General features: G+C 44.4%; 1 protein-coding gene across 3 annotated transcripts in view; it reads right to left on the reverse strand.

Moving 5' to 3' along the window:
* rrm1 (ribonucleotide reductase M1 polypeptide) overlaps positions 1-27705 on the reverse strand; it is a 74139-nt gene that overhangs the window by 22844 nt on the left and 23590 nt on the right. For all 3 annotated transcript variants that reach the window (XM_068032991.1, XM_068032989.1, XM_068032990.1), the window contains exons 8-15: positions 16543-16684; positions 14986-15069; positions 13583-13744; positions 11933-12012; positions 9941-10142; positions 8763-8912; positions 5119-5340; positions 3478-3554 (exon numbers count right to left, since the gene is read on the reverse strand). In XM_068032991.1, coding sequence (XP_067889092.1) covers positions 3478-3554; positions 5119-5340; positions 8763-8912; positions 9941-10142; positions 11933-12012; positions 13583-13744; positions 14986-15069; positions 16543-16684 — 1119 coding nt within the window. The remainder of the gene's footprint in view (positions 1-3477; positions 3555-5118; positions 5341-8762; positions 8913-9940; positions 10143-11932; positions 12013-13582; positions 13745-14985; positions 15070-16542; positions 16685-27705) is intronic.

Below are 27705 nucleotides of genomic sequence, written 5' to 3' on the forward strand. Positions count from 1 at the left end.
AGCATTCTCCCTGGAGTACAGTTCTAGGTAGTGCTCAACCCAGCGGTCCATCTGTTTGCGTTGGTCAGTGATTATGTCCCCCGATTTAGATTTGAGGGGGGCGATCTTCTTGATGGTTGGCCCAAGAGCTCTCTTCATGCCATCATACATTCCTCTGAGGTTTCCGGTGTCTGAGGCCAGCTGAATATGACTGCATAGGTGTTGCCAGTAGTCGTTTGCGCAACGCCTAGCTGTTCTTTGTGCAGTACTTCTGGCTGCTTTAAGTGCTGCGGATGTTAAATCGCTGGGGGCTTTCTTGTAGTTCAACAGTGCAATGCGCTTAGCGGCTATGACAGGTTCCAGCTCTTCATTATGAGATTGAAACCAGTCTGCATTTCTCTTCGCACTTTTGCCGTAGGTGGTCAAAGCTGACTCATAGATGGCGTCTCTGATGTGGGCCCACTTGGTCTCAGCATCCCCTGTGGGAGTGTTTTGAAGGGCTGTTACAAGTGAATTTAGAAATTTTTGTAACAGCTGTGGGTGAGAAATTCTGCTCGTGTTGATGCGCGCTGACTGCAACAACTACCGTGGAATCTCCCTGCTCAGCATAGTTGGGAAAGTCTTTCCTCGAGGCGCTCTGAACAGGCTCCAAAAGCTGGCCGAGCGCGTCTACCCTGAGGCACAGTGTGGCTTTCATGCAGAGATCGACCATTGACATGCTGTTCTCCCTTCGTCAGATACAGGAGAAATGCCGTGAACAACAGAAGCCCCTCTACATTGCTTTCATTGATCTCACCAAAGCCTTTGACCTCGTCAGCAGACGTGGTCTCTTCAGACTACTAGAAAAGATCGGATGTCCACCAAAGCTACTAAGTATCATCACCTCATTCCATGACAATATGAAAGGCACAATTCAACATGGTGGCTCCTCATCAGAGCCCTTTCCTATCCTGAGTGGTGTGAAACAGGGCTGTGTTCTCGCACCCAGACTTTTTGGGATTTTCTTCTCCCTGCTGCTTTCACATGCGTTCAAATCCTCTGAAGGAATTTTCCTCCACACAAGATCAGGGGGCAGGTTGTTCAACCTTGCCCGTCTAAGAGCGAAGTCCAAAGTACGGAAAGTCCTCATCAGAGAACTCCTCTTTGCTGACGATGCTGCTTTAACATCTCACACTGAAGAGTGCCTGCAGAGTCTCATCGACAGGTTTGCGGCTGCCTGCAATGAATTTGGCCTTACCATCAGCCTCAAGAAAACGAACATCATGGGGCAGGACGTCAGAAATGCTCCATCCATCAACATTGTTTTTATAGAGGGTGATGATATTGGCATCGCGCATGTCCTGTGGTACTGCTCCCTCGTCCCAGCAAAGGCATAGTACATGTAGTGCTGACAGTATAGCAGGCTTGGCATAAAGACGTCTGCAAACGCGACATGAAATCGTGTGACATTGATCACAAGTCGTGGGAGTCAGTTGCCAGCATTCGCCAGAGCTGGCGGGCAGCCATAAAGACAGGGCTAAATTGTGGCGAGTCGAAGAGACTTAGTAGTCGGCAGGAAAAAAGACAGAGGCGCAAGGGGAGAGCCAACTGTGCAACAGCCCCGACAAACAAATTTCTCTGCAGCACCTGTGGAAGAGCCTGTCACTCCAGAATTGGCCTTTATAGCCACTCCAGGCGCTGCTTCACAAACCACTGACCACCTCCAGGCGCGTATCCATTGTCTCTTGAGATAAGGAGGCCCAAAAGATTACACAATACTAAATCTAAGACAGCTGTATCCCTAGTTGGTTCCACAACATATTGCTCCAAGAAACTGAAAACATTCTACAAACTCATCTTCTAGACCACTCCTGCAAATTTCAATGTCCCAGTCTATAAGAAGATTAAATTCCCCCACAATTATTACATTGCCTTTGTTACAAGCTCCAATAATTTCTTGTTTAATGCTCTGTCCAACAGTATAACTACTGTCAGGGGGCCTATAAACTACTCCCACCAGTGTTTTCTGATTCTTGCTATTCCTCATTTCCACCCATACTGATTCTACTTCATGATCCTGAGGCCAGATCCTTTCTCACTGATGCCCTTATGTCATCCTTTACCATCAGTGCTACTCCTCCTCCTTTGCTACTCTGTCTGTCTTTCCGAAATATTGTGTACCCTGGAATAATTATCACCCAACCTTGATCACCATGTAACCATATCTCTGCAATGATTAGATCTAAATCATGTACCTCTATTTGTGCCACTAGTTCATCCATCTTATTGCAGATGTTTCGCACAAGATAGAGAACTTTTAATTCGATTTTTTTGCTTCTATTCTCTTAAATGACCTTATTTCTGATGTACAATTTGTTAAACTCTGTCCTTTCCTGTCCCATTCTGCTCATCTTTACCCACAATGCTACACTGTTCTGATGCCTTGGCCTTTCCTTTTGGATTTATAAATCTCACCTCTCCCAAACCCTCCCCCCCACTCTTAGTTCACAACCTCCAGTCTTATCTGCTGGCTCACTCAAGTTTGTACTGGAGTTTCTTGCTGAGTGTCCCTTCCTCTCACACCCTGATCATGATTATCCTTATTGCTATCTTGCTCTCATGCCTTCGCCTCTCTTTAAACTATCACGTCTTCCCTCACTTGATCCCTCACCCCCACTATTTAGTTTAAAACCCTCTCTACTGCCCTAGTTATACAACTCGCCAGAACATTGGTCCCAGCATGGTTCATGTGTAGACCGGCCAAACTGTACAGCTCCCACTTTCCCCAGTACTGATGTCAATGCCCCATGAATTCAAACCCATTTCTCCCACAATCAGTTTAATTCTTCTAGGAAATTAGCAAATGTATAATGGAAGGGAACATCGACTTTCAAAAAAAATGCCTAAAAAATGTCACAGATCAATGAAAAGTGAATTGATATAGGCCCAGCAGTAATAATCACAGTGGGGTAGGGGCAGGGTGAAGAGAGGAGGGCACTGCATTAGGGAAAGGGTATGAAGAGATAGCATGTAGATTCACTGGGAGGGTTATAGCTACAATACAGTTCCGGCTATATACAGCAGAGCTGGGAAGGGGATCTAATCAAAGTGTTTGGAATGATAAATACTTAAAGATTACTGGTCAGTTAATCAGCAATATGACAGCAATACCTGCAGAGCCAGGGAGTACTGAAGGGGAGGGGAAGAGGAATATCATACAAAGTGCTATTAGACTATTGAATCCATCATAAAGGACTTTTAAAAAGGTTAATGATCAATATCAAATAGTGAGAAACATCCCTCAACCCCACCTACCCACCTTCTCACCTCTCCCCATATCCCTCAACCACCCCCCCCCCCCCCACCACCCTTTCCCCATTTATTCCACAATTCTACTCCTTGTCTCAGGCTCTCCTTTAACTAATTGAATCTAATCCAATCCAGAAAAAATCCCAACTGAATAACATACAACTCCCGAAATACTCTCTTCACCCCTTAAATAACTTTATGGAAACTTACTTGGCAATCTTTTCCTTTAGCCCCTTCCAGTCCCAAAGATCAGTGGGAGTGACGTTCCACATGTCATACTGAAGAATCTGAAAGCAGAACAGTCAGCAGGTGACAGCGTTATGCTCTGGTTAATACAGAACAATGCAGCACATGACATTTGAAACCATTGCCAAACAGACACTGCACACAATCAGACCCATGCACTCAGTACTGCAGTCTACACACTGTTCACACCGCTCACTATCAAAGGGAATTGCAATGTCTGATGGAGAAGTACAGAGGGAGCTTTACTCTGTATCTAACCCATGCCACATTTACACATTCTGCAGTAAGGGTTCCAGACACAAGCTGTCCTCTAGCATTTTATCCACCTTGGTTGGGAGGAACTATCAGCAAACATTTCAACCGGGCAGTGTGTCAGTTAATCAGACCTCACACACCTAATGAGGAGGGGTCATTGGATAGCTGTAACTATCTGTAGCAGGCATTTCCCCTTTGTAACTCTGGGAGTCAGCACCTTGGTTTAGATTAGTTAATTGGGTACAGTAGCACAGTTATGTTACTAGACTAGTAACCCAGAGGCCTGGAGAACAAGTTCAGATCCCACTTTAAGAATTTTAAAGTCACAACTGGTTCATTAATTCCCTTTAGGGAAGGAAACCTGCCACTTTTACCTGGCCTGGGCTGACATGTGACTCCAGTTCCCAGTAACATTCACGCCACACAAGTGCCAGGCAATGACCATCTCCAACAGGACAGAATGTAATCATCTGCCCGTGACATTCAATGGCATTACCATCGCTGAATCCCAAGCTAACAACATCCTGGGGGGTTACCATTGACCAGAAACCGAATTGGACAGCCATATAAATACCATGGCTACAACAGCAGGTCAGAGGCTCGGAATCCTGCAGCGAGTAACTCACCTCCGGACTCCCCAAAGCCTGCCCAACATCTACAAGGCACAAGTCAGGAGTGTGATGGAATACTCTCCACTTGCCTGGATGGGTGCAGCTCCAACAACACTCAAGAAGCTCGACACCATCCAGGACAAAGCAGCCTGCTTGATTGGCACCATACCTACAAACAAACAAACATTCACTCCCTCCACCACCGACGCACAGTGGCAACCATGTGGACCATATACAAGATGCACTGCAGCAACGCACCAAGGCTCCTTAGACAACACCTTCCAAACCCACAACTTCTACCACCTAAAAGGACAAGGACAGCAAATGCACGGGAACACCATCACCTGCAAGTTTCCCTCCAAGCCACACACCATCCTGACTTGAAACTATATTGCCATTCCTTCACTATCGCTGGGTCAATATCCTGGAACTCCCTTCCTAACAGCACTGTGGGTGTACCTACCCCACATGGACTGCAGCAGTTCAAGAAGGCAGCTCACCCACCACCTTCTCAAGGGCAATTAGGGATGGGCAATAAATGCTGGGCTCTTCTCCACTGCCCATATGCTAAGCATAAATTAATAAACCTAATGTGTTCAGAATCTGAATGGTTATAAAAGCAGGCCAGAGGTAACTAGCAAGAATCTGAGGAGCAAAGAGAGCAGAAATTGGAGCTGGGATGGGACTGTACCAGGAATGTCTTGTGCTAAAGGCTAATGACTTCACTACAACCACTCACCCCCTTGCTGACGGGGCAGCCCTGGTAACTCTCATAAGGGCCCAGTTCCTTGGCCAGGTCACAACTCGCATCCAGTGCGGCGTAGTAAATGGTCTCAAAGATCTGGATGTTGAGTTTCTGAGCTTCTTCACTTTCAAAGGGGTAGCGCATCAGGATGAAGGCATCTGCTAGCCCCTGAACTCCGATTCCTATCGGCCGGTGTTTTTTGTTCGAATATTCTGCCTAAGACACAAATGGTGGAAGCACTCAGCAAACATGTTAAACACTTTCTCATATCAACCAATGTGATTTCATCAGTAATGCTCCAGAACCCAGCAACAACCTCAGTGCTCATAGGCACAATGGTTGGAATGGCCTGCTCCTGTGCTGGAATTTTATGCTAAGACCCAAGACTAATGGAAAACATGTGTCAACGCCTTTTTTATTTAAATAAATGGAAAAATCATTAAACCCAAATAAGCCTCATCCCTTTTCAAAGATCAACCTCAAACAGAATAGTGAATAGAAGTGGTGGGGAGACAGAGAGCGAGAGCCTCTGGGAACACACTGCCGGACACCCAGTTAAAAGCAGCAAGACAGTGAGCGAGCCTGAGAAAACTGCGTTGGAGACCCACAATTATCAAACTACGATGTCACAGGACAGCAGGTAAGTGATTGGTTGGTGAGCATTTCTTTTTCTCTCTAAACTATAACATTCATTTCAACTAGGAGCCAGGAAATTAAAAAATTTTATTGGATAAAGTATAACAGTAAGTGAGTATTAGTACAGAGCAGGTCTAGAGGTATTGATTAAAATTAATACTTCACGGAAATACCAACTAGATTCTCAAAGAAGTTTTTTTTTTTTTTTAAAGACCATGGATGGACAGCTGAGACCTGTTAGAAGAGATTCCATAATTAGGGGGATGGACAGGCATTTCTGTAACTGACTTAGTGAGTCCCTCCATGGGGTGTTGCTTCCCTGGTGCCAGGGTAAAGGACATCACAAAGAAGGTGCAGAACATTCTGCAGTGACAGGACATAGATAGGGTAGGAGAATGGGCAGACAAGTAGCCGATGGAATTTAAGAGAAGTGTGAGGTGATGTATTTTGGCTGAAGAAATAGGGAGAGGTAATATAGGCTTAACGACACCGTTCTAAAGACTGTGCAAGGACAAAAGAGACCTGCAGTTCACACGCATAGACCTATGAAGGTGGCAGGACACAGTAATTGGCAAAGCATATGGGATCTTGGGTTTCATAAAGAGAGATATTGGATACAAAAACAGGGAAGTTGTGCTGAACCTTTCTAAACCTCTGGTTAGGCTACAAGAGTATTATGTTCAGTTCTGGTTGCCACACTTTAGGGTCCTTGAGAGGGTGCAGACGAGATTTACCAGAATGGTTCTAGAGATGAGAGATTTTAGCTACAAGGAGAAGCTGAGGTCCTTCTCCTTGGAGCAAAGCTGAGTACTGGTTTGAGAGTAGCACACACCCCAAAGATACCTGCACTTCCCGCCTCTTCCTACTCTTGCGGATAGCCACCCACCTACTATCCTGAACCCCGATAGCCTGTGGGGTGAGCACCTCCTGAAACATTCAAGGTTATGACTTGTGTCAGCTGTGACTCAGTTGGTAGCACTCTTGCCCCTGAATCACAAGGTCCTGGGTTCAAGTCCCACTCCGGGGTTTGAACACAAAAACGTACTGCACTTTTGGAGGTGCTGTCTCTCAAATGAGATGTTAAACTGAGGCCCATCTGCCTGCTCAGGTAGACGCAAGAGATCCTATTGCTCTATTTTGAGGAGCAGGGGGGAGATCCCCAATGTCTTGGCCAACATTTATCCCTCAATCAACATCACAAAAACAGATTATTTGGTCATTATCACATTGCTGTTTTGAGAGCTTGTTCTGTGCAAATTGGCTGCTGTGTTTCCTACATTACAACGGTGACTACATTTCAAAAATAGTTCATTGGCTCTAAAGCGCTTTGAGACATCTGGTGGTTGTGAAAGACACTATATACATGAAAGTCTGTCTTTTCTTTTTATGACAGGTTTGGGTAAGGAGATAGAAGACATGAGGGCATTGGAGAGAGTACAGAAAATATTCACTAGAATGATTCCAGGATGAGGAACTTCAGTTATGAAGATAGATCGGAGAAGTTGGGACTGTTTTCCTTGGAGAAGAGAAGGCTGAGTGATGATTTGATTGAGGTATTCAAAATCATGAGGGTTTTGGACAGAGTAGATAGGGGGAAAACTGTTGCCACTCATGGCAAGAGAAACAAAAACATCATGAGGAAAAACTTCTCCACACAGCGAATGGTTAAGGTCTGGAATGCACTGCCTGAGTGTGGTGGAGGCAGGTTCAACTGAAGCATTCAACAGGAAATTAGACTATTATATGAAAAGGAAGAATGTGCAGGGTTGTGGGGAGAAGGTGGGGAATGGAACTAGATGAACTGTTCTTTCGGAGAGCCTGTGCAGACACGATGGGCCAAATGGCCTCCTTCTGCACTAACATTTCTGTGATTCTGCTCCCATTAGCTGATAGTACAAGGGCCACAGATTTAAGGTTTTGGGCTACAATAGAATTTGAATTCATATCTCTAGAGCATTAGTCCAGGCCTCTGGATTACTAGTGGCCAAAACTAATGCGTTGGATTCACGCGTTCAAATCCCACCACGGCAGCTGATGGAATTTAAATTCAATTAATTAATAGATCTGGAATACAAAGTCACCATCAGTAATGACCATGTAACTACCAAATTGTTGTTAAAAACCCATCTGGTTCACTAATGCCGTTTTGGGAAGGAAATCAGCCATCCTTACCCAGTCTGGCTTACATGCGACTCCAGATCCACAGGAATGTGGTCAACTCTCAACTGCCCTCTGAAATTGCCTAGCAAGCCATTCAGTAGTATCAAACACCACATGGATGGCTCAAGAAGGCCACTCACCACCACCTTCTCAAGGGCAAGAAGGGATGAGCAACAAGTACTGGCTGTGCCAGCAACTCTCACATTCCATAACTGAATTTTTAAAAGTGTTGCAAGGGGATGCGAGGAAGAATTATTTTCTTTTTTAAATGCCTTGAGTGAGAACGACCTGGAGCTCGCTGCCCACAATGGTGGAGAAAGCAGAGACGATAACTATTTCAAAGGGAAATTAGATGGGCACTATGGGAAAAACAGTTGCAGGGCAATGGGGATAGAGCAGAGGAATAGGACTGACTGGATTGCTGTAAAGAGGGCCAGCATGGACTCTATGGGCCGAATGGCCATAATGACTACGATCCTAAAATGTACAGCACAGAAGGTGGCCATTTAGCCAATTATTTCCGTGCCAGCTGAGAAAGCTATCCAGCTAAATCCCTCCTTCCAGCTCTTGGTCGCACCCCTGTAGGTTACAGCACTTCAGGTACCTATGTTTTTAAACGCAATGAGGCTTTCTGTCTCTACCACCCTTTGAGGCAGTGAGTTCCAGACCCCCACCACCCTTTGAGTGAAAAAAATTACTCAACTCTCCTCTCGAACCTCTACTAATTATTTTAAATTTATGCCCCTTTGTTATTGACCATCTGCCCCCTCCCTACTTTACACGCCTTGGCCCCGCCCACAACCTAAAAATGGGATTCTCCATCTTGCCAACTCTTGATTTACCTCAGGAACCGGATAGTAGTTCACTTCAATGATTTTATTCAAGTTTCTAACTACCACCCGCGTGACATCGGCTAATTTGTTGAAGTCGTAGGTACGATCCGCGGCAACATACATATTCAACGCCAGAGAAGCCAAGTTACAAACTGCAACCTGCAGACAAAAAGAAAACCAGTGAGCAGCATCACACAACAAAATGTAGAAATACTGAACACATTAACACCAGTAACGAACAATTTAGCATACAGCTCCCCCAGTGGCCAAGCGAATAAAGGCACCAGTCATTGTTTCAGACAAACCAGAAACTTCAAACACCAGTCTGTACTGAGGTAACTAAACTCAGCCAGAGCAGCATTTGTTGTGCTACAGCTGGGCCCCGACTGAGGTGAGGAAAAGGAATGATTACAGTCCTTTAAAATCAGTTTTTCCACTAATAGCCAACCATATTTTACCAGATTGTTTTGGAGTAGACAATTAACAAAAACTCATTTCCTGTCAAATCTGAATTACACCACATGTATCTCAATATCAGCGAACACATGGACAGCCTCTAACAATACTGCAGTGTTTAAAAAATGAACATACCGTATGACATACAATGACCCAAAGTTATCAGCAGCAGTTCGGTGGGTAGCACTCTCGCCTTTAAAATGATTGTTAGTTCAAGTTCCACTCCAGGGGCTTGAGCCCATATCGTGGTCGACACTCCCAGCACAGTACTGAGGGAGTGCCACACTGTTGGAGGTGCTGTTTTTTAGATGCAACATTAAGCCAAGACCCCACCTATCCCCTCAGCTAAATGTAAAAGATACCATGGCACAATTTTGAACAGCAGAGGAGTTCCCCCTAGTGTCCGGGCCAATATTTAATTCCTTAGTAACATCACTGAACAGAGATTACCTGGTATTGGTTGCAGCATCCCGTGTGAAAATTGGCTGCTGTATGAAATGTAGTCATTGTTGGAAAGTGCTATATAAATGCAAGTTTTTTTATGTGAAACAGCAGAACGCTAGTAATAAACATGCTAATTCTTCAACATCCCAATTCTCAATGGTTAAATACATTTGGTTTCGCTGCTGCAATTTAGAATTTGCTGACAGTGATTTTAATCATTTACTACAGGAGCTTGATCAGCATTTCACAAGTTAACAGGGTATTACTTAAAGATGCACCAGGCTTACCTCATTATTACTGGTATACTCCACAATCTCCGTGCAGAGGTTGCTGCATTTGATGGTACCCAGATTCTGCTGGTTACTCTTTCTGTTGCAGGCATCTTTATACAGCATGTAGGGAGTTCCTGTCTCCGTCTGCGACTCAATGATTGCATACCACAGCTGCTGTGCCTTCACCACCTTGCGCGCGCGTCCTTCTTTCTCATACCTGTGGGAAGGGAAGGCTGGTTTGTAGGAGACCTTCAGGTCACGAGGGCAGTTAGTCTGATATTTAAATACAGTCACTAGTTACTCTCCACATTAGTATCTATACTTCATAAGGTGAATGCCCACTTGAACTAACTCACTTTTGCCAGAAACCAGGTCTACAACATGGTGGATAGGTGGTTAACATAGGAAGATAGGAACAGGAGTAGGCCATTCAGCCCCTCGAGCCTGTCCCACCATTCAATGAGACCATGGCTGATCCACAGCCTAACTCCATATACCTGCCTTTGGCCCACATACCTTAATATCTTTGCTTAACAAAAATCTATATCTATCTCAGATTTAAAATTAACTGTTCCAGCTTCAACTGATGTTTGTGGGAGAGAGTTCCAAACCTCTACAACCCTTTGCGAGAAGAAGTGCTTCCCAACATCTCTCCTGAACGGTCTGGTCCTAATTTTTAGACTATGCCCCTAGTTTTAGAATCTCCAACCAATGGAAATAGTTTATCTTTATCCAGCCTGTCTTTTCCTGTTAATATCTTGAAGACTTCGATCAGATCACCCCTTAACCTTCTAAATTCTAGCGAAAACAGGCCTAATTTGTTGTATCTCTCCTCATAACTTAACCCCTGTAGTCCAGGTATCGTTCTTGTAAACCTATGTTGCACTCCCTCCAAGGCCAATATATCCTTCCCAAGGTGCCCAGAACTGCTCACAGTATCCAAGTGGGGTCTAACCAGGGTTTTGTACAGCTGCAGCATAACCTCTGTCTTTATACTCCAATCCTCTAGATAAAGGCCAGCATTCCATTAGACTTTGATTATTTTCTGCATTTGCTTGTGGCATTTTAAAGATCTGTGCACCTGAACCCCCAAGTCTCTTTGGACATCCACTGTACTTAACATCTTCCCATTTAGAAAGTACCCTGCTCTATCATTTTTGGTCCAAAATGGATAACCTCACACTTGCCCCCATTGAAATCCATCTGCCAGTTTTGCCCACTCACCTAGTCTGTCAATATCCCTTTGCAATTTTATGTTATCATCTAGACTGTCTACAATGCCGCCTAACTTTGTATCATCAGCAAATTTGAATTTGGTTAAACGAAAGGGAATTTAAGCGATGTGGGAACAGAGCAGACACATGGGACTAGAATTACAAATCATATCGGCAACGATCACCACCACAGACTGGTTGGAGTGAACAGCCCGTTTGTGCTTCAATTTCTATCAAACTTTGTTGTCTGATAGAATTTTGATGTCATAAATGAAGGCTATCACTGGTCCCACTCACCAGTACTGTGTCCACGTGTTATACGGTGATAGACATTTCCCCAATATTGAGACAGTATTTATGACCACCCAATAGGGTCCCCCAGTCTTATACAGTGGCAGATCCATGCCCACCAGTACTGCATTCAGAGGTGCCACCTTTTGGATGAGGTCCTAAACCAAGGCCCCACCTACCCTCCTGGTTGGATATAAAAGATTCCAGTCTCTATTTTAAAGTGCAGGGGAGTTCACCCCAGTATCCTGGTCAATATTTACCCCGTATCACAAACAAAATATCTGTCATTACTTCATTGCTGTGTGTGGGAGCTTGCTGTGCTGAAATGGCTGCTGTGTTTCCTACATCACAATGACTAAACCTCAAACAGTACTGCAGTGACTAAAGCACTTTGATGTGTCCTGAGATTGTGAAAGGTGCTATGTAAATACAAGTCCTTCTTTCAGTTATTTGCATCTTAAACCTAGGTGATCCCTCGTTCCTGGTTGAAATGTTCCCTTACCTCTCGTACAGAGTCTCAAACTCTTCGCCCCAAGTATCATCCAGGCCCAGGCAATCGTGGGGGCACATCAAAGACCAGTCCTGCAAAATCAGAGCAATGACTTCAATGTGCAGAGGCTACAGTACAAAAGGAGCCCATTCACCCCACTACATCTCAAATCCTATTCCATGTTTCACAATCTGGCCAACTCCTGACTGCTCTGGTCAGGCTGAGAACAGAGACACTGCATCCTGATCCCATGCCACACCTAGCCTACTGCAGTACTCAAATTGTAGGATTCAAACTTTAAAATCAACTGATGCTGCTGTTTGAGAGATTGTGTTGATTAGCAAGATGTGATTGGTGCCAGTTGTGGCTCCACACATTCTCCTGAGACAGAAACTTGTGGGTTCAAGTCTCACTCTAGACTCGAGCACATAATCCAGACTGATTGCACTGGCTGGGGTGGGGGAGTTCAGGGGCGGAGGGTCAGTACCGCAGGAGCCCTCTACTGTCAAAGGGTCAGTAGTGAGGGAGTGCTGCACAGTTGGAGGGGCCATCTTTCGGATGAGACTTTAAACCAAAGCCCTGCCTGCCCTCTCAGGTAAATGTCAAAGGTCCCAGGGCATTATTTGAAGAGTGTTCTCCTGGTGTCTTAATATTTATCCCTCAATTATCACTGAAATCTATTATCTGATCTTCATGTTGTTTGTTGGACCTTCCTGTGTGTCACAGTTCCTACATTACAATAGTAAATTCTGTTATGAACGCTGCACTTTTAACATGTTTGTGTTTTAAAAATTGATTTTTTTTCAAGTTTAAGATGGAGTCAAAGAAATCAGGTGTCCTCACAACAACTCCATTAAAAAAACAGAAATTTTGGTTACCAGGACAAAGAACCCATATCAAAGACTTGTTTGAAAAGCAGAGACTGCAGGGGTAAACCACCTGAACAATGGGTCTCACCCTCCCAGACTTTCAGATCGTAAAACAAGGAGTCAGCGATTGAGTGCAAATGCACAAGAAAGTGAACACTGATGAACAACGGACAGCCTGGGTGGCTCTGCGGAGGCCAGACATATGGACTTTGCATACTGGAGAAAAGTCAATAGCCTATTGTCCTTCGATTGCAGATAAATTTAACAGACTTTCTAAATGCAGACAAGCTGGAAAATAGGAGACCTGCAGTTACAGCCTTCGAGCAGGCAGTAAGGAAGAAAATGGTGGGAACCTCAAGGGCAGGAGGTGGGCAGGCAAAGGCAGGCAGGAGAAAGAGTTTCATTGTTATTTTAAATCTTAAACGTAAAATCTTGTGTAATTCTTTAAATTGGTCTGGGGAGTTCCTATCTATTTTAATTTTTTTTTTTATTTAGAGATATAGCACTGAAACAGGTCCTTCGGCCCACCGAGTCTGTGCCGACCACCAATCACCCATTTATACTAATCCTACACTAATCCCATATTCCTACCACATCCCCACCTGTCCCTATATTTCTCTACCACCTACCTATACTAGGGGGCAATTTATAATGGCCAATTTACCTACCAACCTGCCAGTCTTTTGGCTATTAATGATTTTACTGGAGGTCTTAACAGTATACTTTAAAAAGTACTTAATTGCTGTAAATTACTTTGTCTTGCTCCACACCTCCCCCACTGTGATGATCTTACCTGGTTGTTCTCTACACGCCTCATGAAGAGATCTGGAATCCAAAGTGCATAGAAGAGATCGCGAGCTCGCTGCTCCTCCTTTCCAGTGTTCTTCTTCAGCTCCAAGAAGTCAAAGATGTCCATGTGCCAGGGTTCGAGGTAAATAGCAAAGGCCCCGGGTCTCTGTAGCAAGAGGGCACAGTGTCACACTCTCAATAAGTGCAGCAATGAAAATACGGAACCAAACTGAACAGTTTTAAAAAAGGGGAAAATGTGTTGCAAACTGGGCCTGTATATCCAAACTATCCTACTGTCTGTCTGTTAAGGACAAAAAGATACAGTCCAAACTAAGAGGTATCACTTACACCCATCCTGAACCCATCAAGAGACATTTTTGAATTGAATGGGTTCTTTGAAACAAAAAAGGTGTGAAGTAGCCACATCCTGGTCCATTGTTTGTCACGAAGATGGGGCCATGTTTCTACTAACAAAGGCAAATGAGATTTTTTACCTTAAAAAAGTCACTCTGGAGAGAGAAAGGAGGGAGATCACATCACAAAAAGTCTGCCCAGCCAAGAACTGTGAGGATCCAACAAAAACCAAGGGAGCCCTGCTGTGAACTCCACACTTCAACTTGGTGCAGCCAAGAACAGAAAGTGACTGTCACCTCCAGACTGAAGTCTTAACCACAACACACAGGCCTGTAACTTTAAAAGAAACTGTCCAAGAAGATTCAATTGGTTTATTGTGAACCCTGCCTACCTCACTTCAAACCACTTATCCTTTTCCTCTATCTATTCTTGCATACACAGGTGAATGCATATGTGGGTGCGATTGCAACCATTTCAGGAATGAATATTGTTCAATAAATAGTTAATCTTCTGTTTGAAGCCTACAAAAAAAAACCTGTCACTGTCCATTTATTTGACAAATAAAAAACAAGGGGTCACAAAAACACTTGCTGTGGTCAATTGAGAGGTGAACAGTGGGAATTACCCACACCCCTTACCACCTGGCCATACCAAACACTTGGGTCAACTCTGTCATTTCCAATTCTCAAGCTCTGCGACACTATTTTGATTCTTTCATGAGATGTGACAATGGTGATGGAGTGAAATGTTAAGGTGGTGGGTGGGGTGCCAATCACGCAGGCCTGTTTGTTCTGGATGGTGTTGCAGTTTGAGTGCTATTGGAGCTGCACTTAGCCCCTTTGTCCCTCCAAGCACTGTTAGTATGCAAATGTTTTTTCCAGCCACGGCTGATCTGTTTAAAAAGTCATTTCCTCGCTCCAGCAACAGTTTAAAATCAATGTTCAGATGACAAAATTAATATGCCTCATACTTGGCAGGTGGGGGTCTTGCATGACACTCAGTATTGGGATGCTGTGCATCTATAGCTAGTAGTTCTAACCTTAACATACTCACCTTGTTTCCACCCTGGTCCACATAACGTGCTGTGTTATTGTAAACTCGCAGCATCGGGACAAGACCATTGCTGTTTCCATTAGTCTGAAAGGATAAGATGAGTTGTTACCAATGTGCAACAACTTCTTGTATTTATATAGCACCTTTAATGGAAAAAGTCAAGGTGCTTTACAGAATCAAACAAATATTTGACAGAGCACATAAGGAGATATTAGGTCAAAGAGGGGTGGGGGATGGAGGGGTCGGGGGTTAGGGAGAGAATTCCAGAACTTGGGGGCCGAGCAGCTGAAGGCACAGTTGTCAACGGAAAGATGAAAATTGAACTTTTATGCAATAGACCAGAATTGGAGCACAGAGATTGAGGGTTGCAAGAGGCTACAGAGCTAAGCAGAGGGCAAGGCCACAGTGAGATTTGAACACAAGGATGAGAATCTTAAAATGTGACCGGAAGCCGGTGCAAGTCAGTGAGCTCAAGGATTATGGGTGAACTGGACCTCGTGCAAGTTAGGATAAAGTCAGGGTTTTATTCCACCAGGAGTAAAGAAGCACATTCCTCCAGCTTCCTCGGGACAGTTGTCCAACTATTTTCAGTCCACTTCATTTCTCCCAAGTTTGCATATGGTCAAAGCAGTGAAATCAACCCTCCTATTTATGAACACCTTCACTATGGATTGGTTTCAAGTAGTTAAGGGAAAGAACAAACCATATTTATTTTTATTTTAGTATATTTTATTTAGAGATACGGCACTGAAACAGGCCCTTCGGCCCACAGAGTATGTGCCGACCATCAACCACCCATTTATACTAATCCTACATTAATCCCATATTCCTACCACATCCCCTCAATTCCCCTACCTACACTAGGGACAATTTACAATGGCCAATTTACCTATCAACCTGCAAGTCTTTGGCTGTGGGAGGAAACCGGAGCACCCGGCGGAAACCCACACGGTCACAGGGAGAACTTGCAAACTCCACACAGGCAGTACCCAGAATCGAACCCGGGTCGCTGGAGCTGTCAAGTTGCGGTGCTAACCACTGCGCCACTGTGCCGCCCATATTGTGATGAAAATATCTAAGGGAAGAGGCTCAGGTGATCTAGATATATAAAACAAGGATCTGTGCAGTACATCAGCCAATTTATAAATTTTCTGTTTTGGGGTGACAGGTCTTTAAAGAGTGAACTAATAAGAGGTCTTTAAAATTATGATGGGGCTTGATAGGGTAAACAGAGATGGTTCCACTTGTGGAGATCAGACCTAGGGGCTATAATACAAGATAGTTATAATAAATCCAATAGGGAATTCAGGAGAAACTTCTTTACTCAGAATGGAGAGAATGCAGAACTTACTACCACAGGGAGAAAGGAATAGGATATACTGATTGAGCGAGACGAAGAGAGGTGGGAGGAGGCTCGTGTGGAGCAGAAACACTGGCACGAATCAGTTGGGCCAAATGGCCCGTTTGTTGTAATGCAACGCTTCCCTGAATATCAATTAGTGTGAACGTTCCTTGGGCACCCATCGAGTGTGCAAACTGCTGGCTCTTCATACTCACGCCTGCGATGTAGCTTCCCGTGGCTCGGATACAGCTCACAGCAACGCCAATCCCCCCGGCAGATTTGGAAATCAGAGCACACTGCTTCAAAGTGTCGTAAATTCCTTCAATGCTGTCATCCTTCATGGCCAACAGAAAACAGCTACAAGACAAAATCAGTTCAGCAGGTGAACAGAAAAGGAGCAACAGGCTGCCCTTTCTTACCAATACTCCAATGCACACAGCCAAATGGTGAACATACATATTAGGAGCAGGAGTAGGCCATTTGGTCTCGAGCCTGCTCCACTATTTGATAGTATCATTGGTGATATGATTGTGGCCTCAACTCTACTACCTCAGCCTTTGGCTCCCTTGTCAATCAAGAATCTAACAGTCTGAAAAATATTCAATGACCCAGCTTCCAGTGCTCTATAGGGAAGAAAATTCCAGACTAACAACCCTCAGACAAAATTTCCCATCTTAAATGGGAGACCCTTATTTTTAAACTGTGTCTCCCTAGTCTCTCCCATTAGGGAGAAAACGTTTCAGTATCCACCCCTCAGGATATTTTTTCAATAAGATCACCTTTCATTCTTCTAAACTCTAACGTGTAAAGGCCCAACCTTTCCTAAGATAAGCCCTCCATTCCAGGAATTAGTCGAGTGAACCTTCTCTGAACTGCTTCCAATGCAATTATATTCCCTTCTCAAGTAAGGAGACCAAAACTGCACACAGTACTCTAGATGTGGTCTCACCAATGCCCTGTACAACTGTAGCAAAACCTCTCTGCTTTTATATTCCATTCCCCTTACAATCAACACGAACATGCCATTAGTCTTCCAAATCGCTTGCTGTACCTGCACATTAACCTTTTGAGATTCATGTACCAGGACACCCAGAACCTTCTGTACCATCAAGTTCTGCAATCTCTCTCCATTTAAATAATTTAATGCTTTATGACTATACTTCTGTATTTTTTTTTTTTTTTGAGGACTCTTATTTTAGAATTATGGACATTGTTTTATTTGGGAAAACAGAAAAGGATTCCATGGATTTTGTTTTCCCACTGGGGTCATTGAAAGGACAAAGAGGTCTCGTTTGCAAACAAGATGTACTGGAAGTCACCTGCCTTCAGATAAATACCCATCAGAGGTTTTTTGACTTGGGGGAGATATCTAGAGAGAAGTGACTGGTCAAGATTTAAAGGGGTCAGGAAGCTTGACTCCAGATATTGTTTTGGTTTCACTTTGGACAATGTGTTGGAGTGTGAACTGTTTTGAGGGCAGTTGGAGAAAACCAGCCAAGAGAGCAGTCACCCCAGCTCAGCCTTTTCCATCTCTCTGAAAAGCCTGCCAGCTTTTCCATCTCTTTGAGAAGCTCTTTGAAGAGAGTACAAGAAATAGAAACTGATGCCGCATTCTTCCCAAAAGGCCCACCAGAAACCCCCGATTCCACATTTCGCCCGAAAAACCTGCCAAACCGATCTTCAACATCGCCTGAAAAGAACTGTTCTAGCAAGATCCCAGTGACAACCATCTACACTTATTTGGGATGCCAAACCGAAAAAGGGACAACTGACATCTTTCCACATTTATTTTCTTCAAGAATTTGTAAGTATTTGGCCAAAGTATTCTTTTTTTTTTGTACCAGAGCTCGAAAAGGAAAATTTTTCAGTTAACTTGTGTGTATGTGTACGTATGGCGACGGTAAAAGGGAAATTTCATATTTCACTGTCAATGCGTGGCTTCGTTACTGGTTATGTCTTGTTTTATACTAAGCTCTATTATTATAATTTTGTTCTTTATTAAAGAAACCTGGTTGGTGTACTTTATTCTGGGATAAAGAGTAGAGTCTATGATTGATCGTATCAGCAACTGGGTAAACATTTAAATATATGTTGTGACCTGTGGAGAAGTGGAACTAGAAAACAGTGCACTGCTCCCACCTCGGTTGTAACAGCTTTTTTATTCTTTCTGCCAAGGTGGACAAATTCACATATCCCACGTTATACTCCATCTGCCAAATTGTTGCCCACTCACTTAACCTATCTATGCGCCTTTACAGACTCTTTACCTCCTCTTGACAACTCCTACCTATCTTTATGCCATCAGCAAATTTAGCACCGTACATTCGGTCCTTTCATCCAAGTCATTGATCTAGATCGTAGAGTTGAGGCCCCAGCACTGACCCGTGTCACTCTTAGTTACAGCCTGCTAACCCAAAAATGCCCCATTTATCCCTATTTTCTGCTTCCTGTTAGCTAACCAATCCTTTATCCATGCTAATAAGTTACCTCCTACACCATGTGCTCTTATTTTGCATAGCAACCTTTGATGCGGCACCTTATCAAAAGCCTTTAGGAAATCCAAGTACACCACATCCACAGGTTTCCCTTTATCCGCTTGTTACATCTTCAAAGAACTCTAATAAATAGTCAAACACTACTTCCCTTTCAGATGGCAAGCTCTACAATCTATCAAGGCTGAAAGCGAAGACAAAAAACGTATCGCATCCTGATCAAACTCCTCTACACTGATGATGCTGTGCTAGTCGCTCACACGGAAGCTCAGCTACAAAGACCCATGGACTGTCTCTCCGATGTCTGTAACTTGTGCTCTGACTACAAACGTCAAGAAAACTGTGGACATGGGTCAAAGTACTGCATCGCCTCCCCTGATCTCACGAAACACCTCACTGGAAGTGATTAGCAAGTTCTGCTATCTTGGGTCAACGGTGACAGATAATCTGACCCTTGATGCAGAGCTCAATAGGAAAAGCAGCAACCACCTTTGGCTAACTCGCAAAACGAGCATGGGATAACACCAAGCTGATGGTTTATACGACCTATGTTCTCAGCACCTTGCTGTATGGCTGTCAGACATGGGCAACTTACAGCTACCAGGATAAGCAGCTCAATAATTTCCATCTTCACTGTCTGTGGTGCATTGTGTGTATATCCCAGCAAGGCAAAATCACAAATTCAACACTCCTCTGAGAGCTCCCTAGCATGGTGAGGTGAGAGTGACTGCCCTTAACACACTGTGCATCAGTGGTGAAGGAAGAGAAATTTGAAGGTGGTGGATGGGGTGCCAATCAAGTGGGCTGCTTTGTCTGGATGGTAAGCTTCTAGAGTGTTGTTGGAGCTGCACCCATCCAGGCAAGTGGAGAGTATTCCATCACTCTCATGACTTGTGCCTTGTAGATGGTGGACAGGCCTTGGGGAGACAGGTGGTGACTTACTCGCTGCAGAACTCCCAGCCTCTGACCTGCTCTTGTAGCCATGGTATTTACATGGCTGCTCCAGTTCAGTTTCTGGTCAATGGTAACCCCAGGATGTTGATCGTGGGCGATTCAGCAATGGTAATGCCATTTAACATCAAGGGTGGGGGGGGGGGGGGGGGGAATGGTCATTGCCTGGCACTTGTGTGGCGCAAATGTTACTTGCCACTTATCTGCCCAAGCCTGGATGTTGTCCAGGTCTGGCTGCATATGGACTCAGGCTGCTTCTGTATCTTGAGTCATGAATGGTGAACATTGTGCAAACATCAGCAAACATCCCCACTTCTGACCTTATGATTGAAGGAAGGTCATTGATGAAGCAGGTGAAGATGGTTGGGCCGGGTTCGACACTACCCTGAGGAACTCCTGCAGTGATGTCCTGGGACTGAGATGATCAACCCCCAACAACCACAACCATCTTCCTTTGTGCTCCAACCAGTGGAGTGTTCTGCGCCCCTGATTCTCTGACGCCAATTTGGCTAGGGCTCCTTGATGCCGTACTGTCAAATGCTGCTTTGATGTCAAGGGCAGTTACTCTCACCTCACCTCTGGAATTCAGCTCTTTTGTTCATGTTTGGACCAAGGCTGTAATGAGGTCAGGAGCGGAGTGCTCCTGACGGAACCCAAACCGAGTGTCAGTGAGCAGGTTATTACTGAGCAAGTGCTGCTTGATAGCACTGTCAATGACCCCCTTCATCACCTTGATGACGATTGAAAGTAGACTGATAGAGCAGTAATTGGCCGGTTGGACTTGTCCTGCTTTTTGTGTACAGGACAGGGTAGAAGCCAGTGTTGTAGCTACCCCACATGGACTGCAGCGGTTCAAGAAGGCAGCTCACCACCACCTTCACATGGACAATTAGCGATGGGCAATAAATGCTGGACTGGCTAGCAACGCCCACATCCCATGAAACGAATTTTAAAAACATTAAACAGAGGTGGCTTCGGTGGATCGGACACATCCACAGGATGGAAGCCAGTCGTATACCCAAAACCTTCTATATGGTAAGGTAGCTGTTGTAGGGTATTCCCAAGCGCAGTGGCACCTGCAGTAATATATAGTTCAAATGTTATTTGAGTAAGTAGATACATATGATCTTAGCAAACATTGAGGAGGTTGCAAGGCATCATGGGGCTTAGTTAACTTGACCACATTCCACACAAGAGCTGACTAATCCAAACTTAAACAAAGGCTCATTAAATGGAAAGCAGATGCCCTTGTGGAATGCTGACAAAGGTACCAGCCTGTAACGAGGTCAAGATAAGATGGCATGCATACATGAGAACCAAGGATAATGGATAAGAGGGAATGGAAAACATCATGAGTAATCCCCTATCTGTCTATGGGGCGGTTGTGCAGTCCCTCCATGCCTAGTAACCACTTCTATTGGCTCTAATAATCAATGTATATCATCTACAATCATTGCGATTGGATCATGTCCAGGATGGGCTGAGTAACTGTTTGAAAAATGTATAAGTATTGATGATTTTCCTTTGTTCGGTGGAGAGGCATCTGGACAGCCCAGTGACCTGCTCCCCGCTGGCGTAACTCAATAAACTGTTTGACATTGGAGCAGACCTGAGTGTCGAGTGATTCTTCTAGATTCATTCCCGCTAACATAGCCAACGCCAGACGACCACTGGGACAGCCACAGTTCCACTTCAAGAATTCTTACAAGCATGACATGAAGGCCCTAAACATCACTGATATATTATGGCATTTGGGAGTCACCAGCTGGCGAAAGAGGGAAATGGCGACACATCCTGTAGACTGGTGTGCACTACAATGATCAATTGGCACCTGTTGCCAAGTGGCTGCAGCAAATGTCAAAAACAGCTCCGCACTTGGCAGCTTCACGGATGGCACTTGAGGCAGAACCTGCACCAAGACACCCCACCTAAATGGATTGTTTGCTGTGTTTCCATCGCCTTTCATAGATAGGATGCCAACCAATTCCCCTGACTCACTCTAGAGAACCAAAGCCCACTTCAGTTACTCTTGTCCTTTTTAACACTCTTCTTACTGACTTTTATATTTTTAAGCTAGCTTTCTCATACTATAATTTATCCCTCACTTTTTTCATCATTCTTTACCAGTTTTTAAATTCTGTCCAATCTTCTGACCTACCACTAATCTTTGCAGAATTGCATGCTTTTTCCTTCCATTTGATGCTATCCTTAACTTCCTTAGTTAGCCACAGATAGAATGAAAAGTACACCCTCTGTCACTGGAATGTATCTTTGCTGAGTGTTATGAAGTATCTCCTTAAATGTCTGCCACTGCACCTCTATTGTCTTACCCTTTAACCTAATTTCCCAATTCACTTTAGCCAGCTCTGCTTCATACCCTTGTAACTGCCTTATTTAAGTTTAAAATACTAGTCGGAAAGCCACACTTCTCACTCTGAAACTGAATGAGAAATTCTATCATCAAGTTAGGATCACTGCTACCTGGAGGCTCCTTTACGGAGGTCATTAATCCTATCGCATTACACGTTACCAGGTGTCATGCTAGGCCCCCACCTATCAAGAATGAGGCACATTGATTTTTAGCTGTTGTTGGAGCCAGGAAATGACTTGTTAAACAGATCAGCCATGGCTGGAAAATAACATTTACATACCAACAGACATCAAAGGTGAAGAAGCGCATTCCAGGACCTAAGGAGGATACAATCCATAAGGGCCAGGACTGGTGAGACCAGCTGGTCCCATGGCTAACCAGCTGTTGTTTCAGGATTTTCTTTTGAATTGGCCACAGACAGTTTGCTCCTGGACTGAAGATCTCTCCTGTCTGCTCCCATCTCTCAAACCTTTGAATCCACTGAAGACACATGAACCCCAAGAAAGAAAAGTCTCACAGCGATCAAGAATACTGGGCCCCAACAAAAAGCAAGATCTACCTACAATCAAGGACTCTACAGTGAGCTCGAAGTACCGTAACAAAAACTTTTCAGATATTGCATCAAACTTTTCCACTTTTTTCTTCTGCTCTTTTCTGCTTCTATTTGCACGTGTGTATTGCATATGCATACTAGCGTGGGCACCTTGTATATCCGTAGGCATCAACCGAATTAGAGTTTAAGTTTAACTTTTCTTTAAACCTAAAAAACCTGTTTGTGCTTAAAAAAGTGTTTAAAATTAAACCCTGTTACGGTAAGACCAGGTGAAGGCTGAAACATCTTTCTCACCTGGTTGTTACACAGGTCTAGAATACCCTGCTCTCTGGCTGGCTCAAAAATGTGCTGTTCTAAGAAACTGTCCCGAATACACTCTAAGAACCCATCTTTCAGGCTACTTTTGCCAATCCGATTCATCCAATCTATCTGTAGATTAAAATTACCAGTGATTGTCGTACCTTTCTTACAAGCCCCCATTATTTCATCCTGTGTACTCTGTCCTACAGTGTAGCTATTGGTAGGGGGCCTATAAACTACTTCCACAAGTGACTTCTTACCTTTGCTATTTTATCTCTACCCAAACTGATTCTACATCTTGATCTTCAGAACTAAAGTACAAATGAAGCTCGACATAGATCCTTTTCTTGATAATTGGGTTATTCACAGAATGCAGCATTACATACCTCTGTCTCCTGCCTACCCATCCATGTCCCAGCTGGCTCTCTTTATATCCGCTCTAAGTCCTTAATTAACAATGCCCTCCACCTGTGTATCTTTAACATAACTTACTAACCATTAACACAGGCCACCAATTTCAAAAAGCAGAAAATAAAAATCTAGATTTTCTTTTATTGGTTTTTGGCATAGGAGTATCACTGGAAAGGTCAGCATTCCTAATGAGCTGCCTTCTTGAACCACTGCAGTACATGTAGTATAGGAACACCCAGAGTGGTTTTTTTTCTGTAGAAGTTTTAAGGCAGAGCTTCAGAGGACAGTTAAGAGTCTGGCATCAGTGAACCTGATTTTTTTTTTAAAAAACAATCTTAATTGCCTAATTATTAAAGAGACTAACTTTTTATTTGAGATTTATTAATTGAATTTAAATTCCCCCAGTTGCCATGGTGCGATTTGAGCTCGTCTCCATAACATTAGTCCAAGCCTCTGGATTATTCACCCAGTAACAACCACTGTTACCATCCCCCTTGTTAGATCAGGGAGTAACTGTTGGCCAACACCAAGCTTTGATTTTGAATGAGGATTACTGGAGGAAGGATGGAGGGATTCCTGTTCAGTGATGTTGGAAGAAATGAGAAGTGATCAGAGGAACGCTGATGAGACAAGACAGGTCAAAATGGGAGAGGCTAGAAGCAAGCAGTGTAAGTAATAGCAGACAAAGCTATTTATTGAATTTTGTCCAGGAATGCCAGAAATAATGGGAGACACCTGAGATATGGGAGCAGCATTTGACTGGACTTTAGAGGGGTTAGAATTGGGGGGGGGGGGGGGGGGGTGTTGAGGGAGAACAGGAAGGGGGAAAAAGGTGGTGCTTGGCGAGGAAAGGCTAAACTGTTTGGAGTCATGACAATGAGGCCAAGAGAGCCAATAGAAGAATAAAGAGTTATGACCAGGTGAGCAAGGTGTCTAGGGGGTCTCTTGCTGGCTTCATCTGGTCTTACTGTAACAGGGTTTAATTTTAAACACACTGTTTTGAGCTCCCCTTTTGCGAATCTGTGTTCAAAGTTCCAATTATTAGGCAAATAACTGAGCAAACAGGTTTTCTTGGGTTTAAAGCAGAAAGATGAAATTTATTAAACCTTAAGCATAATTCTTATACAGTTCACTCTTGCGGATATACAACATGCTCACACTAACATGCACACAAGATATAAACATGCAAGATAGGGACAGAAAAGAGAAGAGAAAAGTAGAACAGTTTGAGGCAATATCTTGTTACTGTTTCTCGAGCTCGCTGTAGTCCTTGATTGGAGCCATATTCTTGCGTTTCGTCAGGGCCCAGTAATCATCTTAAAACTTTGTTCACATGGCAAACCTGTGAGTTTCATGTGTCTTCAATGGTTTCAGTTCCAAGAGGTAGGCAGGCAGACCGGCAGCAGGCAGAGATGTTCTTAGTTCCAGGAGAGCACACAGCATTCTGCCTGGCAATTCCCTTATTTGGGAGTTCAAATTCAAAAAGCTCCCAAGGTGCTCAGGTTAGTCATGTGACTAGTTCCTAATATGGAACAGTCTCTTCACATCCCTTGTTGGAGGCTCAAATTTCTCTGGTCCAGCCAGCTAGCCATATGACTAAAACTAGTCTGACCACTTGTGTATTGGAGAGCTACTGCAGAGTCTCCATTGTTTCAACATTGCTACCATAAAAATGTCTTTCCGGTCAGGGATTGCAATTTTAAGTTTTAATGTTCATGTGGTGAAATAACATGTGCCTCAGCCTTGCCAGGTGGAGGTTTGCCTGACAGAGTCATAATGCTAAAGTTAAGTGGTGACTCTTGTTTGCAAACTCAGGTACAGTAGGCAATGGTTATAGCATTGGACTAGTAACCCAGAGGTTGAGTGTTCAAACCCCAATTTCAATAAACCTGCCAATATGGGGGCTACCAGACATAACTCTGAAAAACAGTCTCATTCTAATAAAAACTTGTTCATTAATTCCCTTCAGAGAAGGGAAGCTGCCAACTTTAGTCACTCTGACCACCACGATTCTAGTCTACATTATGTGGGTAGCTCCATACCCTTTGAAGTGGCCTAGTTTTATTAATTCTTGGAATGTGGGCGGCAGTGGCGCAGTGGTTAGCACCGCAGCCTCACAGCTCCAGCAACCCAGGTTCAATTCCGGGTACTGCCTGTGTGGAGTTTGCAAGTTCTCCCTGTGTCTGCGTGGGTTTTCTCCGGGTGCTCCGGTTTCCTCCCACATGCCAAAGACTTGCAGGTTGATAGGTAAATTGGCCATTAGCAATTGCCCCTAGTATAGGTAGGTGGTAGGGAAATATAGGGACAGGTGGGGATGTGGTAGGAATATGGAATTAGTGTAGGATTAGTATAAATGGGTGGTTGATGGTCGGCACAGACTTGGTGGGCCTGTTTCAGTGCTGTATCTCTAAACTAAACTAAACAGCATTTGTTATCCATCCTTAGTTGCCCGCAGAAGGTGGCAGTGAGCCCTCTCAAACCACTGCAGTCCTTTACAGCAGTTCGACACAACTCAGTGGCTTGCTCGGTCACTTCATGAAAAACCAAGTTTAAGATTAAAAAATGATAAAACAAAATAAAGTTAAAAAGGGCCAGTCATGCTCTGAAATTATTGAACTCAATGTTCAGTCCAGAAGGCTGTAGAGTGCCTAATTGGAAAATGAGGTGCTGTTCCTCCAGCTTGCGTTGATGTTCACTGGAAGACTGCAGCAATCCCAGGACAGAGATGTGAGCATGAGCGGGGGGTGGGGGGTGGTGTTGAAATGGCAAGCAACCGGAAGCTCAGGGTCATGCTTGCAAATTGAGCAGAGATGTTCCGCAAAACCATCAACCAATCTGCATTTGGTCTCCCGTGTAGAGGTGACCACATTGTGAGGAGCAAATGCAGTATACTAAATTGAAAAGTACAGGTAAATTGCTGCTTCACCTGGAACGAGTGTTTGGGTCTTGGATGGTGAGGAGAGAGGAGGTAAAACGGTAGGTATTACACCTCCTGCGACTGTGTGGGAAGCTGCCGTGGGGAGGGGACGAGGTGTGGACCAGGGTGTCGCAGAGGAAACGATCCCTTCGGAATGCTGACGGGAAGGGAAGATGGGTTTGGTGGCATCACACTGGACCCCACCAAACAAGCTGTCTCCAAGACTATCACTGACCTCATCTCCACCAGAGATCTTCCTTCTACAGCTTCCAACCTCAGACCCGCAATCCCAGACAGCCAGCTTCTACCTCCTTCCCAAAATCCACAAACAGGACTGTCCTGGCAGACCCATTGTTTCAGCCTGTTCCTTACTCACTGAACGGATTTCTTCCTATCTTGATTATCATTTTGACTATTTCCAGTTTCCTGGCCCTAACCGCATCCTTTTCACTATGGACATCCAATCTCACTACACCTCCGTCCCCCACCAGGATGACTTGAAGGGTCTCCACTTCTTCCTTGAACGGAAGCCCAATCAGTTCCCCATCCACCACCCTCCTCTGCCTAGTTGAACTTGTTCCCACATTGAACAACTTCTCCAACTCCACTCACTTCCTGCAAATAAAAGGTGTTACTATGGGTACCTGCATGGATCCTAGTTACGCCTGTCTTTTTGTGGGGTATGTCAAACATTCCTTGTTCCAGTCCTACACAGGCCCCCTCCCCAACTCTTTCCAGTACATTGATAACGATCAGTGCCATTTCCTGCTCTTGCTCCAAAGTGGAAAACGTTTGCTTCCAATTTCCACCCTTTTCTCACCTACATATGGTTCATCTCCAACACTTCCCTTCCCCACTTCTGTCTCTCCATCTCTGGAGATAGACTGTCCACTAATATTCATTATAAGCCCACAGACTCCCACGGCTACCTCAACTACACTTCCTCACACCCTGCTTCCTGTAAGGACTCCATTCCATTCTCCCAGTTTCTCTGTCTGAAGTATCTGCTCTGATGGTGCAACCTTCCACAACAGTGCTTCTGATAGGTCTTCCTTTTTCCTCAACCGAGGATTTCTCCCCACTGTGGTGGACAGGGCCCTCAATCATGTCCAACCCATTTTCCACACTTCTGCCCGCACCCCTTCCTCTCCCTCTGAGAACCGTGACAGGGTTCCTCTTGTCCTCACTTTCCACCCCACCAGCCTCCACAGCTAAAGGATCATCCTCTGCCATTTCTGCCACCTCCAGCATACCAAACACATCTTCCCCCTCCCCTCAGCATTCTGAAGGGGTCATTCCCTCCACGACACCCTGGTCCACTCCTCCATTACCCCAAACACCTCATCCCCTTCCCATCCAACTGCAGGTGGTATTATACCTGCC

This window comes from Heterodontus francisci, chromosome 6, assembly GCF_036365525.1.
Source record: "Heterodontus francisci isolate sHetFra1 chromosome 6, sHetFra1.hap1, whole genome shotgun sequence".
Classification (NCBI taxonomy): Eukaryota; Metazoa; Chordata; class Chondrichthyes; order Heterodontiformes; family Heterodontidae; genus Heterodontus; species Heterodontus francisci.